The 19,050-nt window shown below is 37.8% G+C and overlaps 1 protein-coding gene and 1 pseudogene across 12 annotated transcripts in view; one reads left to right on the top strand and one right to left on the bottom strand.

Moving 5' to 3' along the window:
• The window catches only part of LOC137040037 (uncharacterized), a 51,329-nt gene extending 32,386 nt beyond the window's left edge, over window positions 1–18,943 (top strand). For 2 of the 12 annotated variants that reach the window (XM_067415450.1, XM_067415452.1), the window contains 6 exons: window positions 5,791–5,922; window positions 10,518–10,841; window positions 12,865–13,203; window positions 14,451–14,810; window positions 15,919–15,997; window positions 18,454–18,943. In XM_067415450.1, coding sequence (XP_067271551.1) covers window positions 10,649–10,841; window positions 12,865–13,203; window positions 14,451–14,810; window positions 15,919–15,959 — 933 coding nt within the window. In that variant the 5' untranslated portion in view covers window positions 5,791–5,922; window positions 10,518–10,648 and the 3' untranslated portion in view covers window positions 15,960–15,997; window positions 18,454–18,943. Of the gene's footprint in view, window positions 1–1,549; window positions 1,819–5,790; window positions 5,923–6,168; window positions 6,284–9,642; window positions 9,835–10,517; window positions 10,842–12,864; window positions 13,204–14,450; window positions 14,811–15,918; window positions 15,998–18,453 lie in introns of those variants that run through there. The other 10 variants (XM_067415454.1, XM_067415453.1, XM_067415459.1 and 7 more) reach the window with 10 other exon arrangements.
• LOC137040048 (CD48 antigen-like) lies at window positions 5,396–7,288 on the bottom strand (annotated as a pseudogene).
• Window positions 18,944–19,050: the final 107 nt, after the last annotated feature.

Raw genomic sequence — 19,050 nt, 5'->3', positions numbered from 1 at the left:
CAACAATACACAAAGAGTGGGGAAATATGTTGAACTAAATAAGCACGCTTCTTCATTCAAATGCGCTACTATTCCGTGTCTTTCTATGTAAACACTAGCCTGCCGTGCAAAACCAGTCCGCTTACTGTCTACACAAACCACGCGTAAACACACACACGCACACGTGCACAACTGCACTTCCCACATGTACACCTTCAAAGACAAAAATACGACGATATAATTCAAGTATAAATATGTAAATAACACAAGCCGCTAAGCATATTATATAGTTAGTGTATAACTTGTACCACATACAGACGTCCTGCTCTAGTCGTTTTTGCTGCTGCTCCTGTTCAACTTCAGCCTATGGGTCTGATTCCGGATCATAGATGTATGGCTGTATCTGATTAAAAGCCATATTTTTATTTTGAATAAAGTTTTTTCCCGCTGTTAGGGATGACACAGCTTTACGACGCACTCAACACAATAACAGCGGCGCGCACACGTCATTATTTAGCTCCGCTCACACGATACGCCCCCACCCGCTCTGCTTTTTTCGGAAAGACTCGGAACAGCGCATCTTTCTTATATAATTATTAAAAAAATAAAGACTTTTCGGAGATATGCAGGATGCAATGCTACTCTATAGGTACTCAAGATTGACATGACACTGACTGAAAATGAGTGTTTCACCCCCCCCCCCCCCCTTTAATCAGAGTGTGGCTTATTTTGTTTACATTTTAAGTGTTTTTATGATAATGCAATACCCCACCCATTGGTATCACTATGGTATTTGGTATGGGGGCCCAGCAAGATGGTTTGTACTCAGGGCCCAAAATTTGGTGCTACGCCGCTGACTGTATGGAAATATGGCAAACAGTTTAAAATCATTCTGTTTACCTCATTACTTAGGCCACATGAGTTATGTTTTGTAAATATGTTTTAAAGTTGAAAATACTTATGGAAAGAATTTCTGCTGCCATTGGTCATTGATAAACTTTACTTTGCCGTTGATCCTCTTTAATTTCTTATAGCAGCCGGCCCATTAGTGTCTCTGCCAGTGAGGGAGACAATAAAGTAAATGTATACGTTGTTTCAGAATAATGCTAATCATCATTTTAATCATGTGTTATTCCTAATCATGTGTTAATCATGTTTTTCCTATTACGACCTGTAGATGGCAACGGTGTATAATAAACAAAAACAAAAAAAATACAGTATCTTTGGAACCACCCATAATTTCTGCCACACTGTGAAAAGGAGAAATGGGGTAAAATGAGCCACAGGAACACTTTTTATAAGAAGCCATATTTTAGACCCCCCCATAGATTCTGATCATTTAAAATGATAGGAAGCATCCTGAGATTTATTTAGGCCTATATACTTCCAAATATGCCTAATTTTCTCTTATGGACCATAAGAAATATCTCACTCTCCACCTGCCGTACTCTGGGAGGAAGTGAACACTGGATCCTGAGCAAGGCCAACATAGCCCACAACCCATTGCGCTTTGAAGCAGGAACTACCATAGACAGTAAAAGGGGGAACTACAAAAACGAGTAAAACGTTTAACAAAAACTACAAAACATGGCGGATATGCGCGACAGACGGTGAGGTTTGATAAAGGTTAGAGATTTATGTGACTAATCAACGTTGAACCTGATAAACTATACGTGATAACTAATTCGTGTTATAATATGGAATAGCAATGTAAACTTTTAAAAAGATCCGTTTGGACATTAAAACTTTTACATGCATCATTATGCGTTAATAATATGAGGAGTCTCTGCATAAAAGACCCGCGACTGCAGATCAACGTGCTACTGCATTTCTCTCACGGTAGGAACAAATGAATAAAAATATTCGAGAGATGTGTGACAAAATGATTGACAGGCACTTTACGGTAACAGGATGCGACAGAGAGCAGCCGTTAAAGATGCAACTGTATGACGTGATAGTCAGCTTCTCTACTCCTCTGATACACACTCAAAAATGTCTACTTTTTCTTTACAAAAAGAGTAGCCTACTTACTTTTAGGGCTTAGTATTGGGACGCAGCACATGTGCTTTTGTTTGGCGGTGTATTAAGCACAACTTTAGTGCAGGATGTGGCTATTAAAGTAAAAGCACGCACACACAACATGACAGCTTTGCAGACCAACGCAAAAAAACAACAACAAATCTCCAGAGTCTGACGTGTCGCAATGGATGCTGTGTTGCCGGTGTATAAACAACAGAGAGGGTAATATAATGTCAATGCAGTCGTTTATTAATGTTGTATTATCATGTAGCGTAAGAACCTCGACTCATTTATACTTTTATGCTTTTTATTTTACTGAAAGAATGGTTTGTGTGACCGCATCGCGTGACGTTATAAAAGAGCAGACGAACGCAGCCAAAAAAAAAGTGTTATGTTTTTCAGAAATTAATGATTCCTCATTCTATTCCTGATGAGAGGTCTGCAGTTATTTTGTGACCAGACTTGCTAGACGATGCAGGCAAAAAAAAAAGTAGCCTAATTCTAGACCCCGCAGCAAATCTAATCTGCGAGTCTAGCAACTCTCAATACACGTCTGAGCTGTAAAAACCAAACTCTGGTCGGGCCAATCACATCAGTCGGTGTTCGGGGCCTAACATGACGGCCGAGTTGTGCTTGCGTGCTTCTAGTAAACACAGAAGCTGGCGAACGGCGGTCTTTCGAATCAGCTTTGACCGCGACTCTGGAAGACTTGGAGTTAAGCTTTTCTCTGAGAAAAGAACAAAGAACGGCACTGAAGTCATTCTTAAAAAGGGAAGATGTGTTCTGAGTTTTGCCGACTGGATACGGCGAATGTTTAATCTGTCAACTAGCTCTGTTTCACCTTCATTGCTTTGGTTGGTTGTAGCGCTATCCTATTACGTGCAGAGGGAGTTTGAAAGACAACCGTTTATGGCCCTACTTTATATTAGGTGGCCTTAAGTACTATGTACTTGCATAAAAAAATAAGTACAATATACTTACTGTGTTCAAATTGTATTGCAAAGCACCTTTGCTGATATTGAGATGGGATATACGGGTAGAGTTAGGGACAGGTGTGGTGGTGTGGGTCAGTTTAAGAGCAGGGTTAGGTGTAAGGGAAGTGCCAACTGTGTAATTACAAATGTAACTACAGAAATGAATTACAGACGTAATTACATGCAGGTATTTTTAAAATGTTAGTACAATGTAAAAACATGTATAAGTGCATTGTATCAAATGGTTACTCACAATGTAAGTACATAGTAGTTAAGGCCACCTAATATAAAGTGGGTCCCCGTTTATCCCGCCCCTCGGATTGAGCTGTCAATGGTGAGTTTTCAAAAACCATCAATACAAATTATAAATCATAAGGCTACATTGTATTTATTATTTATTGTGTTTATGACCAAGACACTGGCAGAAAACAGAATATAACCTTTAATAAGAAAATAAAAACAGATCAAGAATAGTTCTTAAAAAGTACACTCCCAGGAAGAAAGGGTATAAGCTGTCACTGGTACGGTACCTTTTTGACCATTTAGGTGCTGATGTGCAGCATTAAGGGGTAAATAAGGTGTACCTTATGAAAAGCTACTGCACATGACAGCTGTTGTACCTTTTTTCCTGAGAGTAGCGCTGCTCAACTGCAGGATCATCATGCACACAAAGAATATAATGTATACATTTTTCAGAGTAACATCAGCACTAATGGGTTCAGTATTTTTTAATAGAGTGGCTTCCATGTAGAAAACAGTTTCATGTGAGCATAAATGGAACAATCCTTGCAACGACTTGTTCAAACAGACTGACACCTCAGACACACACTCGCACAGACGCTTTATTGACACCTCAGACACACTCGCACCGATACACACACACTTTATTGACACCTCAGACACACTTGCACAGGTGCTTTACTGACACCTCAGAAACAAACGGTCACAGTGACACCTCAGACGAACACTACAACTGACATCAAATGCAAACATCCAGCAGTTTCTCATGCTCAAGCTGTATGTCTGCCCAACTGATCAAACCACATTGTGTGCAGATATAAATAAGTGAGACCTCAGTGGAGGTCTCACCTTTTGATAACTAGCTTGCATCTACGTTTTGCAAACATAAAAATGGTGCAATGGGCCATATGATAAGTGATAGGTTTTTAGGTGAACATTTCATTAATCTGATTTCAGTTATAATACTTTAGGATGATCCCGTATGTATTGTGTGATTTCCTAATGTAACATGATGATTCAGACTCAGGGCCTTTCATACACACGGCGCAATGTGACGGCAGGCGTGTGGCAAGTGTTTTTTGTTAGTTTTAGCCAGACATTTTCACATCCTGTGCCACATTTTCTCATTGGATCATGCGTCTGATCTGAATAATCTTCTGACGTTAAACTAGCAAAAGTGGTTTAGGACACGCCGTAAGTGCACCTGCGGTGTGCTCTTCATGTGCTCAGACCGTTACAATAGGGCCTTCAGAGTCTCATAGTGAAAATGATCACACAATCTGGGTTTTTAAAAAGAACAGCATTAATGTTTGATCATCTTCTGATTTTGATTGGTGCATATTCCACATGATCCTCCTCTTCAACTTTCTGTAAAATGCATAACACAATACAATGTCGCAGACATAATAATAATAAATGTAATTTAAGTTTTTAAAAGTAACAAGTCTTATAAACATCCGATGGGTCTGTTGTGTTTTGAGATTTACTGTGTGATTAAAAAATGAGACTGTGTGCTTTTAAATAATAATTATGACAAAAAAAATCTAAATTGTGAAGTACAAAAGATTAAAAATGAAAAATCACACTTATGACATACACAAGTACTCTTTAATGTGTATGTGTGATATTTTTTTAATGTGTTTGTCATAATTATGACTTTAATCTCAAAGTTTTAAGTCCTAATTTCGTCTTTTTGTCATAATTACGAATTGCATAATTTTATTTTACCTAGTAGAAATGTGCTTCATTATTATACAGACAGACAAAAGCAAACACTAATCTACGTCTGAATCACTGCTGAAATATAATACTCAACAATTGAGCTATAAACTGTCTTACCGATTTCTGTGTTTTTCTTTTGTGGAACGTCGTCTCGGCGTAAGTGATCTCTTCTGCTCGAGTCTCAACTCTTTGAACTATAATAGATAAAACCACAAAACCCAATCTTAACCAGATCTGGTTCTTCACAGTGTTATTATTAGGGCTTTCAAAGTTAACACTAAAGTGACACTATACATTTTCAAAAACGGCAATAAAACATTTTATTTGCCATTAGGCCTAAATTTTTTTATTTATCAGACAATTTAGAGAGACACATAAATCAAAACCAGATGTGATGTTTAACAAAAGTAAAGTATTTTACCTTTCTTTGTATTTAATTTATCATTCGTTTTTGAATTTAATTATCATTCATATACATCGATTTTAGAGCACCAGCCACATCCTTACACATGTAAGATTACATTCATAAAATCCCAATTATTTTTTTAGTTTTTGAATTAAAGAATAAACTTGTGTTTTTGTCTAAGTTTGTATTTCCAGTGTTGATGCAGTTTGAGAACCTTTTGTGTGTGTGTGAGATGAATAAAGAACGACGTCCAGTGTCATTATATACAAACAGACATTTATAAGCCAAAGAAAATGGAGAATAATTTTAATTAAATCATAAAATAGGGCTACCAGTTGGCTAAAATATTTAGAACATATTTTCAAAGAATTATCTTATTTGATTTCATAATTGTTTAAAAGGAGAAAATAATACTTGCCTTCTTGATCAGTTTTTCTGTGTTTCCTGCAGATCCAGAAGATCCAGAGAGCCGCAACAATCATCAGAGATCCAGCAGAGATCAGCACTATCAGAGAGACTGGAGGACCTGAAGGAGACAGTGTGTTCAGTAGTGTAATGATAAAGAAAGAAGTCAGAGATCAGGTCAGTGAATAAACACACACATTATATCAGCCGTGCTGCCGTACCTGCACATGTGTGGCAGAGTTGAGTGATGTTGGGATGTCTGGTCTGGTTGCTGATGGGATTGTTCAGCACACAGCTGTAGGTGTTTTTATCCTGATATTCCACCTCCAGAGGTAGAGAGAGACTGCTGCTGAGATCAGACACACTGATGCTGGACAATAAACTGTTTCCTTTGAACCAGGAGAGAGTCACATGACTCCCATTAAACACCGAACACACCAGTGAACATGAGGATGATGATGATGATGATGACGAAGAACAGTTACTGCTGATGACAGGAACAGGCAGACGAGCTGGAAAACATGAGAGAATAAGAAGAGTATGAACTTTCATATGTATTTTCAGTGTTGTGAATTGTAGTGAATCTGTGTGATATCTCGTGTGTTGAGTGAGTGTTTAGTGTGTTGATGGTCACTGAATGTGTCTGTCATCTCAAACTATAAAACGATTGAACATCTGAATGTGTAAATTGAATATGTGAACGTTTGGACGAATGATCTCTACTCACCATAGACAGAAACTCTGAATGTTTTTGATGACTCTGTCGCTCGATTTATCTCAAGTTTATAATCTCCAGCGTGTTCAGTTGAGATGTTTGTGATGGTCAGAGATCCAGTTTGATGATCCAGCTTCAGTCTGTCTCTGAATCTCTCATCAGTGCAGTTATATGTGGAGAAGGTTTCGTTTCTTTTCTTTATTTTACATATTTGAGAGTTTTCAGCTCCATATTTCCACAGTATGTCATCTCCTTTATGTATTTCAGTAAGATCAGTGTTTAGAGTGACAGAATCTCCTTCAGTCACTGACACTGACTCACCAAACACACCTGATGAACATGAACAGAGTTTTGACTTCTGATGGTTTATAAAGCCTGAAATCAGCTTCATTTACATGTAAAGTTGAGAACATCCAAAACAAGCAGAAACACAAAACAAGATGTAAAATATCAACTATGAAATATCAAGTGTATTGGTGCAGCACATCCTTTAATTTGTTTTAAATTGTAGAGAACAATCAAGGTTCAAAATTATTGGCAATAAATGCATGATAAATATTGCAGAGTGAAATTACAGTTTTAATAGTTCTGGATATTTTAAATAGGTTTTTTATTAATTTTATTTTTTATTTTAAATAAATGGTATATTTAGATCACTGGACAGTCTGCACTATGAATGTCCTGCACATTCTGACTAATACATTTCCATGACATTTGCAGATGTATATGATAACTGCAGAAATATTTATAAAAGGATAAAAATGGCCTTATATTTGAAAGCAGCTCAATGGAAAGTTCACACTTGAACACAGAACATTTACATTCACTGTAGAGATTTCCATTATTCTAATCGCTAGAGAGACCTCAGGCCGGTTGAATCAGAAAATCCGATTTGGAAATCCTATGTTTTGCTACCCAGGATCAGGTAATTTATTTTACTTTTATTCCAGGTTTTCAAAGCAGAGTTGGACCGAATCTGGATTACCAGTGCTCTACGGAGCCCCGGCCTAAGGGAAAAACTATGAGATGGGGGCCAGCTGTTCAAAAGTAATCTGATCGTGTTTCGGCTGTCGGATCGGGTCAAATCAAAATTGAAAATGGGTTCAAAAGAAAAAAGGATTCTGAAATCAGACTAGGTCACAAAATTCAATCTTGGTTTTGATCTGGATCAAATCATCAGCTTGTGTTGGTCAAAACTTTTTAAGATTGAGATCCTTTTGATCCAAAACATCTGGATGATACTGATCCTATCAGAAGGGTGGATTTCAGGAACAAAAAACTAGTAAAAAAATACAAAAATTTTATCATGTAATTCACACAAAAACTTTATTTTCTTTTAATTAGTTTAACTGTTAAAGTAATGAATTAGGAGTAGACATTAGGCTTTATATTAAGCCTTCGGTGGCCTACAGTCAAAGTGAAAAAATAAAACAAACTGGTGTCATAAAATAATCCCCAAACAGCTGTAAATATCAAACAAAAATATATTTTATTTAAAGAGTTTTTTATTACAGTTTGTAAACTACATTGTCTTAATATAAGAGATGAACCAGTCAACAATTCTCTGTGGGCGAACGCAGTTTCTCGGGTGAAAGCTACACAAAACTTTTCTGAGAGAAAGCTAAAGCATTGAAATATTCATATCATATTTTATTTCCATCACCATATCCCTTCAGGGGCTGCGTAGAGCAGAAGAAATCCAGATTTGCTCATCTAAAATAGTGTGTATCTTACCAGCACAAAAGTAAAATGGATTACCTGATCCTGGATAGCAAAACATGAGATCATTCTGATCCAGATTAAACTTTTTGAGCAACTGGCCCTGCACTGAAAGCTAGTAGATCTCGTATCATATTCATAAATATTCATAATTCTTTTGGTACATCAACAGCAGATGAAAATAATCTAATTCTAATTTACACTGAAACGGAAAAGCAAAACAAGCAATAAATGCTTTTATAACTTACCAGTCAGACTCCAACCGCACAAACAGAACAAAACTAACATGTGAAGCATTTTCTTCAGGTTCAGTGTGTGTTCTGACTGCAGAACTGTTCATGGTGTGTGTTGTGTGAATCCTCCCATAGCAGTGTGTGACCCTCCTCCTTCACACATTACATTTGCATATCATATAATGTTGTAGTTCTTCTGGCCTTTTAGATTTTAAATGTTCTTGATGGATAAAAAAAATATATATTTTTTTTTCTCCAAAAGGTTAAGGGTTCATATTACCGCCTCAGTGAACGCTTTTCTTCTGAGGGTGTAGCTACCCGACTGTTTCAAATGGCTAAAAGTAGAAGAGTACTCTCTGAATTGTGGATGACTTACATTTCATGGTGAAACTGAACATAACTAGTGATTAAAATGATGTGCTGGGGAAAATCATGAGGAACGGGTTGACACTGAGGGAGAAAAACAATAGCAAATGTATTAGTCAAACATCAGGCTACGTCTCAATTAATTCTTCAAAATGCTCTCTGTCCACACTATAGCGTTTTCCAAAGGTTTCTCACTGAAACATCAGATAACTCCAAATTCACCTCACTGCGCATGTGTAAAAGCTCACTGAGATGATACAGTTGTTGAAAAGAGTATGCAATAATTACACCAATGATAGATTATGGCAGCAAAGGGAATGAGATAAACTGGCCAAGACAGCTTTGAGAAAAGGAGAGTAACAGAACATAAGTTAAAAGTATTATTAAAACAGCAGTTGGAAATATGTGGCAAGAAGACACTATTATAACCAGGCTCCGTATAGGACACCCAAAGCTAATTATTCCCTGCACATTAGAGGAAATGTGAGTGAGTGTTTTTTTCCCCCCTTCATTTATTTATTTTGTTCATTGAGACTTCTCACTCCACCCCAGTAGGTGGCGAGATTGCACCTTAAGCTGGTTTGCCAACCGCCGTAAAACACAAATCAAAAGAAGACGATGCGTTCTCAAAATACATCACTTTCACTTTAAATAGTGGAAAAATGGCGTCGCCCTTAATGGAGATCATTTTTATCTTTTTTATTTTATTAGTTAAATTACAGACAAAAATATACATTGTGGTACAGTTCAGAGTATGTAATAACAACATCAACTAAAATATAGATGTAATAAAAAAAAAAATATTGTGGCAGTTACATGAATTTGAAACGTTTTAAATTTTTTGTTTTTTAATCTCATGTTTGAAAGGGTTTTAATTCATATTGTGAGATCAGTATTATAAAAGGTAATGTCGATGGAGGAAAGACTTCTTTTGCCCTTAAGGCCAAGTATGGCGTCCCTATCCTGTGACGTCAAGTGAAAACTGAATTAGAAGGAAAAAACGGTGAAAAATGAAGTACGTCTCGATTTTGCTCCTGTTGTGTTTACTTGAGCAGGGTAAGACAGATAACTATATGTTTTTTTGTTGTTGTACAGTCTCTCTTCATGTCGACGATGTAAACAAACGAGGTTATCTTCGCTTTATATTCGACAAAAAATATGTTATTCGTATTACTCGACGTTAGTTTTTTTCAGGCGACAAATGCTCGTAAATTATGTGATATTAAAACCTAATCTAAAAATATAATGGCGTTCATCATAAACTGAGCAAATGTAGCTTTAATATATATAATGGCGTTCATCATAAACTGAGCAAATGTAGCTTTAATATATCGCGAGTCGCTTTGGATAAAAGCTTACAAATTAAAACAAATGTAACGTTACATCAAAGTAACTTTAGGCCATGTATGCGGGGAATTCAATCATTAAGTTAACGTTAAGTTAGTTCTAAATATGAAATATTTTGTGGAAAATAAAACCAAATGGTGGATTATGGTATAACGTTCTGAGGTTTTTATTGTGTGATATTCATCTTCAAAGATTATGTTCATGAAGTTGTTCAGGATAATCCACGTTTGTCTGATATTGTGTGTGTAAATCAATAATGTTTTTCTGCTATTTGTTTGCATGTTACATTATCAAACCAGATGTATTTCTCTACTCACGTTTATCTGTTTAGAAAAACAGTGTATTTGATATATGTATTCTCTATTAAATTTAGCCATTTATTTTTTCTCCAGGTTTTCCCTGGCTTGGAGTGCCATTGTTTGTGAAGGAGGGAGATTCAGTCACTTTACTCAGTAATAGAAATTTAAGATCTGATGGATATATTACTATTAAATGGTGGTTTCAAGATGCTGTCATAGCTGAAATGAATCAATTTTACAGACGTTATTGTACAGATGTCCAGTGTAATGAAGGTAATGAGAGATTCAGAGACAGACTGAAGCTGGATCATCAGACTGAAACTCTGACCATCATGAACACCAGAACTGAAGACTCTGGACTTTATGAACAATCAAACTTACCACTGAGTAACCAGATCTTCATTGTTGCTGTTCGTGGTGAGTCATTATGTTCAAAAGCAAGTTTTTTTATATTAAAATCACATCATTAATTTCATGATGTACATCACCCCCAAACATTCCTCCACATCGTGTCCATCACATCATGTCTGCGGCTGCAGATCTGTCTACTTTAACTTTTGGAGTAACAATGAATTTGACTCTTTCAAGAGAATTTCCTCCATACTTTAGTTGTGGTTTGATGTAGTTTTCACATATCATATACAAATACATTTCTGAGATTTTAATCTTTTAGTTCCTAATCTATTCAAACTTTAATGATTATTACTTAAATTATATATTTGACTAAAATATGTAGTAGAAAACCCATAAAAGATTACATTATTTAACAATTCACATCGTTTTATGTACAGCTCTAGAAAAAATTGAGACCACTTAACATTGATTCCTCAAGCACATCATCCTCCAAACGGGATGTGAATATGTGCTTTGTGGAGCTCTATTATAATACTTTTGCCCTATGAAAGATTATTAACCTCTTACACTCAGGGCCATTTTTGGGGGATTTCCGCCTGGATTTGGCCTACCCAAATTGAAAAGCTTCCCATTCACACATTCAGTGGTCTAGGTTAAAAAAAAATTGTATGTTGGTGATCTATATGTTGGTGCCTCATTAAAAAGATGTGCTATACATTTATATGGCATACGTGCAGTTGAGTTCTGTTAACAGCTATGCGTCGCTCAACATACGTCACTTACGTGTTGCTCTGATTGGTTGTCGGCCTGTCCAATTGAGTTTAGAGGCATTTTCTTTCCTGATTTGGTTGAAACGCAGCCCAACAGAGCAGTATCAGACTCACATTCAGACTAAAATCGGAGTATGACGACGTCAGATTTCAGTCAGTAAGTGCACAGTGTTCCCCAGCTATGATTGATGTAGCAACGCAGACAAGTTGACAAGTCTGAAGCAGCAGTGCAGTGGTCAGTGGATGTGTGTGACTCCATAAACACAGAGCAAAGTCATCAGGATTAAAGTGGAGAGAACAGAGACGTAGGTCTTTAGGAAGTTTTGTTCATCCACAGGCATCTTCCCATTTATTTCTCCTCTTTTTGTCACTTGGAAAGCAGTGAAGACTTATGTCGCTTCTCCTGTTGCCCTTTGAGTGAAAATTACAGCCAAAAGCCGCACAATATGGCATTGTCTATGTTGTTGTGGTAAAAATAGCTACAAGTAGTGCCAGTTGCTCACCAAGTGCAACCATTTGACGTCATGGACTGTGCACCTAAACAAAACGGAGGCCCCTTTGTCCAAAATATATTTGAAAGGATGTGGATGTTTTAAATGTGATCGTTTTTTTAAAACGTGGATCTTCATGGGTTTTATACTACATACAGCTCTGAAAAAAACTGAGACCACTTAACTTTTTTTAAATTGATTTCTCAATGTTAAGTGGTCTCTTATTTTTTTTTCAGAGCTGTATTTCAGTAAGAGACATCATTTAGTCTTAACACCAGGGGTTCCCTTTATTAGTGCATGTTAGGTGTCTAACCACCAACAGAAACCTAATTTATCTAATTTAAGACATTTGTTCTGTGGGATTTCACTGGATTGAAATAAATACTGTAGTGCAGACGTAGTAAAATATTATTCTTCCTGTGTTTTGTTTTCTTTATTTCGCTCTAGTTCTCCTGGGTCTTATTTTGTGTTCTCTTATTCAAGGTTTTGATATTGTTTCTATCCAGTCTTTTATTTATTTGTTATTTGCAGTGTTGCATTTTTTTCCTCTTGCTGCTTTGTCTTATTTCTTTTGTCGTCGCCCCCCCCCCCCCGCCCCCCCTCAAATTCCAGTTCATTTTAGTTTGATTTCTCAAGTCATTGTTTTGACAGTTTGACAGTTTTTTCGGTTTATCTCTTGTTGTCTTGTCTCGAGTCTTTGTCTTGTGTGTTGTCTTCTGTTGTTAATAAACATCACTCCCCTGCTCACTCTGAATTGCCTCTTGCATCTCTGAATCCTTACATATTTATATCCTTTAGACATGTAACTGTTCATTTCTTCTTCAGGTTTTCTCGGTGTTGGTAAAAATGGAATATCAGCGTTTGTGATGGAGGGAGATTCAGTCACTATACACACTGGTGATGAAACAAATCGACATGAGAGGATGGAGTGGTATTTTAAAGATGCTCTCATCGCTCAAATCAATCGAGATCAGAGTCAGATCTGTACAGATGTTCAGTGTAATGAAGGTAATGAGAGATTCAGAGACAGACTGAAGCTGGATCATCAGACTGGATCTCTGACCATCACTAACACCACAAACACAGACTCTGGACTTTATTATCTAAAGGTGTCCTACAGCAGCAGCAGCAGCGGTACAAGTTTGTTTGGTGTCGCTGTTCATGGTGAGTCATTGTGTTCAAAAGCAAGTCTTTTAAATCACATCATTAATGTGTTATTGCTAATTTTGCAGTGATATTAAGATGTCTTTTTGCTACTTGCACACAGTAAACATCTCACAAAAGTGAGTAAACCCCATAAGTGAAAATGTCCAAATTGGGCCCAAATTGCCAATATTCTGTGTTCACCATTATTTCCAGCCTTAACCCTGTTGGGCATGGAGTTCACCAGAGCTTTACAGCACTCCTCCATGATGAAATCACTGAGCTGTCGGATGTTAAGAGACCTTGTGCTCCTCCACCTTCTGTTTGAGGATGCCCCATAGATGCTCAATAATGTTGAGGTCTGGAGACATGCTTGGCCAGTCCATTGCCTCTACCCTCAGCTTCTTTAGCAAGGAAGCCAGTGGTCATCTTAGAGGTGTGTTTGGGGTCGTCACAATGTTGTAATACTGCCCTGTGGCCCAGTTTCCGAAGGTAGGGGATCATGCTCTATTTCAATATGTCATATTGCATGTTGGCATTCATGGTTCCCTCAATCAACTGTAACTCTTAAGGGCCGGCAACGCATTAATGCAGCCCCAGACCATGACACTCCCACCGCCATGCTTGACTGTAGATAAGACACACTTGTCTTTGTCCTCCTCACCTGGTTGCCGCCACACACACTTCACACCATCGGAACCAAACAAGTTTATCTTGGTCTCATCATAACACAGGACATGGTTCCACTAATCCATGTCCATAATCTGCTTGTCTTCTGGCTTTCTACTGTTCACTGGCTTTTATCTTTAGAAGAGGCTTCCGTCTGGGATGACAGCCATGCAGACCAATTTGATGCAGTGTGCGATGTATGGTTCCCCCCACCCCATCCCGATCCTTTAACCTCTGCAGCAATGCTGGCAGCACTCATACGTCTTTTTTGCAAAGCCAACCTCTGGATATGATGCTGAGCATTTGCGCACCACTTCTTTGGTCGACCATGGCTAGGCCTGTTCCTGAGTGGAACCTGTCATGTTAATCTTCTGTATGGTCTTGGCCACCGTGCTGCAGCTCAGTTTCAGGGTGTTGGCAATCTTCAGTCTTGGTGTGATGTAAAAAATGTGTCCATTATCACTAAACATGGACAAGTGTTGCTTTTCCAACCGAAAGTGGTGGAGGAAAAGCATGAAAATCACTTCTATATCCACAGGTCTCTCATGTTGTCATTGTCAGCAAAAGATATTTCAATCATCTGTTGGTCTGTGTTTCAGGTGTTTCTGCTGCTGATCGAGATGAAGTGAAGAGAAAGTCAGTGATGGAGGGAGAATCTGTCACTTTAGATCCTGGTGTAATGAAAAACACAAATGATTCAGTGACGTGGTATTTTAATGACGTTCTCATCGCTGAAATCACTGAAGATCAGAGTCAGATCTGTGCAGATGATCAGTGTAAAGAGAGATTCAGAGACAGACTGAAGCTGGATCATCAGACTGGAGCTCTGACCATCACACACACCACAACTGAAGACTCTGGGGAATATTCAGTGAAGATCCTCATCAACACGAGATTCAGATTGAGTAAGAAAGTGAGAAGAATCAGCATCATCAGGAGCTTCAGTGTTTCTGTCACTGGTGAGTGTCATTTAATTATTCAGATAATTTCCCCTTCAGCAATCCTGAGAAAAAAAATAGTTGAAATGTTTAAATGAACCCAGTAAATGTTTCCATTGTGCCCTGTTGAAAAAGTGAGCCCTGATTTAATATTATTATATAGTTGATTTCTAGATCATTCTATCATCTTCACATCAAGTTACATTCGATTGTCACCACAAAAACATGCTGTTCACAAGACTAATGAAAGTAGGCCTGTGTTATTTATGCGGGAGATTCCAACAGTTGCTCCACAGATATATTTATTTAGGGAAAGAAACAAAATGGTAGAAAATAGCATCACTCTCTGAAGTATTATTATGTGTGAGATATTAATTTGTCATATTCAAGCGTTGTATGATGTTCATTTAAGGAATAGTTCACCCAAAAATTAACATTTGACTTCCGGTGCGTAGCCTGACAAGCCAGAGCCACATCAAGATGTTTGGTCTGGAAACTCACCATTGACAGCTCAATCCGAGGGGCGGGATAAACGGTTGTCTTTCAAACTCCCTCTGCACGCGATAGGATAGCAATACACCAACCAGAGCAACGAAGGTGAAGCAGAGCTTGTTGATAGATTAAACATTCGCCGTATACGGTCGGCTAAACTCCGAACAAATCTTCCTTTTTTAAGAATGACTTCAGTGCCGTTCTTTGTTCTTTTCTCCGCCGTTTGCCAGTTTCTGTGTTTACTAGAAGCACGCAAACGCAACTCGGCCGTCGTCATTATGGCCCCGCCCACCGACTCTACACGATGTGATTGGTCCGGCAAGAGTGAGAGGAATACAGCTCAGAAGGGTATTGAGAGTTCCTAGACTACACTCGCGGGCAGATTAAATTAGCTGCCGCTAGGGTGTGTCTAGACTTCTAGGCTATGAGGTGCGTACACCATCTAGCATAGTTTTAATATGGATTTGTCTGTGATCATTCATGAGACTCGTGAGTGTTTGCCTCAGCGATGTTCTTCTGCTGTTTGTTTGCATGTTTTATCATCAGTCCAGATGTATTACTCTTATCACGTTTCTGATCTGTAGAAAAAACATTTTCACTGCACTTTCCTGTCACTAACCGTTTATTTATTTTCTAGGTTTGCTTAATAAAGATGGAGTGCCAGTGTTTGAAGAGTGAAGAAAAGAAGAATGTCAAATACCTTGGATGGCTTGAGGGTGAGTAAATCATGGGGTAATTATCATGTTTGGGTGATTAAGCTCGTTTACACCTTTGTACAGAAGCCCTGAACGGCCATGGATAATTTTTTTCTTCTGTCTTATCTCCTGACCACGAGTTTTATTCTAAAAAACTGCACTGCAACAAACACAAACCGTGCACTGGATCTTTCAGTAAAACTTTGCTTCGCTTAATGAACATTTAACAAAAGAGCAGGGAGAAATCCTTTAGAAGGATTTATTCTAAAAATCGTTTAGTTTCGATTTAGCCCATTTTATTTTGCTCATTCTTTTGAAATTACATAATTTGTTTGTCATTATAGTATCCTGTAGGATAGGCTGTGACTGGTATCATGTGCGCTGCTTTCTAGCCATTATTCCATTAACCCCTTGCCTGTCACCCCCCATTTTGGCAAATTAGGCATTTTGACGTACCCCTAATAAAAGGGCTGGTGCTCGCAAGCCTTTATAAGGAGACACATAAGTAACATATATCTAGAAAGCCAACGCTTAAGAGTTTAAAATTCAAGACTCAGAATTACTCAGACTGTTTTAAATATGAAGATAATATAGGCTCAAACATTAAAACAAATGTGCAGGCAGCGGAAAAAGACGGACTTTGAAGTGTTTTTCATTCAGCGAGTATTCAGCAATACCTGCCTTTCAATGAAATAACACCGAATAACACCTTTAATTTTCTTCTTAAGAAGAAAATTAGATGTTCGTAAGAAAATATTTGAGAACTTCTTAAGAATTTTTAAGAATTGCACTTAGGGACATTCTTACGAACATCTAAGAATTTGTCTTAAAGGTGGGATAACGCCCCTACCCCCAAAAAGGGTCTCGGCCCTATATTGATAGCGCCGCCCCACACATACGTAACCCAGGCAACGACTATGGCAGAATCTGTATGTAACTAATCCATATTCTAGTCGAATATTCAATGAAAAAGTCACCCCTTACATCACAAAAACATAGACCGTTCTCTTGAACAACTTGATAGTACATGAGCCGACAGTCCAGCTAATGACATATTACAATTATGACAAGATTAGAGTTATAGCGATCACAAAAACACAAACAGTTCTCATGAACAACTCGATAACGTTAGTATACAAGCTCGATAGTCCAGCTAACGACATATATTACAATTATGACCGGATGGGTAATATAGATGTTGTAACGATGTTCGTAGATTGGAAGGAAGGAGGCGGGAACCGGCGAACATTCAACAAACTTAAATGTAAAAATAAATAAATGAAACGAAAGTAAACCGCGGGCAGCCCCTCACGGACGACTGTCCGCAAATACCCACATAATAAAACGTGGGCAGCCCCTCACGGACGACTGTCCGCACACGCATAATAAAACATAAACAAAACTCAACATAAAGTCCAGGCCTGGTCCTCTCTCGTCTTCCGCTGCCTTTGTTCCTCTTTTTATGTCCCGTCACATGGCCGCGAGACGAGAACGGTGTGTCATGCAGCTGGCACTCATTAACACTCGTCACCGGCCCGCTCTCACGGTCCCTCGCCACGCTGCTTGTCACACCACAGATGTAAAGAGGAAACAAACATACCGGTATATTAGGAGTATAGTATCTTACCTGTCGGACACGTTTTGTGAGCTGACGCTTGAAACCTTGAAACACTGAGGGGATTTAGATGCTCCATACGGTGTGGAAATGAACGGGTCTTTATTATCGCTGGAGTGAGCTACAATACGATCGCAAATGGACAAACAAGCGAACATGACACACGAGCATAGTCAAGCAAAAGCCAGCATATGTTAGTTCTTTCTTGGCTAATGTCCGTCCTGTGTAACTCCTCGTGTGTTTTGAATAATGACGTGCACTGAGCCTCTCCTCTCACCATAGACACGCCCCTTACCTGCTGATTGGCTACAAGTTTGTTATTCCACTCGGCCCGAGTCCTTTTTCTAAAACGGTTTTGAAATAACACTTACGCCACCTTTAAGAATTTTCCTAACTTCTTTCTTAAGAAGATTGTCGTGAATCCGCCCCAGCTTCTCTAAACTCTACACACAAAACAGCACACATCTTTTGCAAAAGAAAACACTTCATTCAAAACTGTTTATTTCTTCTAAGAATGCATAGTAGCTCTACCCAAACATCAAATGATTAACCATATACACAGACATGAAAAATGTAAAACACTACCTTGTGCTTGTTCAGTGTACTCACTATTTGCGTTTGTGATTGTTTTAATAATAATGATCATTTTAATCAGGCAATGTAAATATTAATGTACTACAAAAGATGTCAGTTCATCAAAGAAACATCCCTTATTTAATACATTTGATCAAATATTGTAAAATACACACATACCTCAAATGTAATGAAAACACAGTTTCATGACTATGGTGTTTTTGTGTTTGTGTAACTCAATCCTTAGTGCTGTTTGTTTCCTTTAACATCTGTGACTGTTTTCTTACAGGAGAGTCATAAACGCCTCCGTCTGCTGAGACTGAAACAGACTGATCAACACTACATTTTGTTATTTTGAGACTTTCATTAAAAGAAAAGTCAAGAGAAGATGGTTAATGAGAGAAAAAAAGCCTCACATCAATACACAAAACACACGTGAGCACACAGTAGTCACTCTGTACTACTGATGCTGGTCATGTTACACATTTACCATTTCAGTATCGCCATTGAAAACACTATAGAGATATAGCAGAATGCCAAACTGTCTATATTTAGGCTCTATAACTTACTGGCTGCTGAATAAGCATTTAACTGGTATTAATCATCTGAATGTTTATCATTTTTGTAAATGTTATCAGAAAAGAGATATTATATATATATTTTTGTTTTCTTTAACGTTGCATCAAGTGCCTAACAGTTAAGCAATAATGGAAATAAACTTGTGAAACATGTTTGTATGTTCATGTGACAAATTCCATTAAATTTTGATAATCTCATAATGGCTAGAATCTGATTTTTTTTGCAGCAACATGAACACAGTATCTAATCAGTGATTTTAAAAGCATTTTTATTTTATAAATACACAGTTTAGGCTTAACTCTATGAC

The sequence above is a fragment of the Pseudorasbora parva genome, chromosome 14 (genome assembly GCF_024679245.1).
Source record: "Pseudorasbora parva isolate DD20220531a chromosome 14, ASM2467924v1, whole genome shotgun sequence".
Taxonomy (NCBI): domain Eukaryota; kingdom Metazoa; phylum Chordata; class Actinopteri; order Cypriniformes; family Gobionidae; genus Pseudorasbora; species Pseudorasbora parva.
The sequence above is the reverse complement of the archived record's forward strand: the minus strand, read 5'-3'. Positions and strand labels throughout refer to the sequence as shown.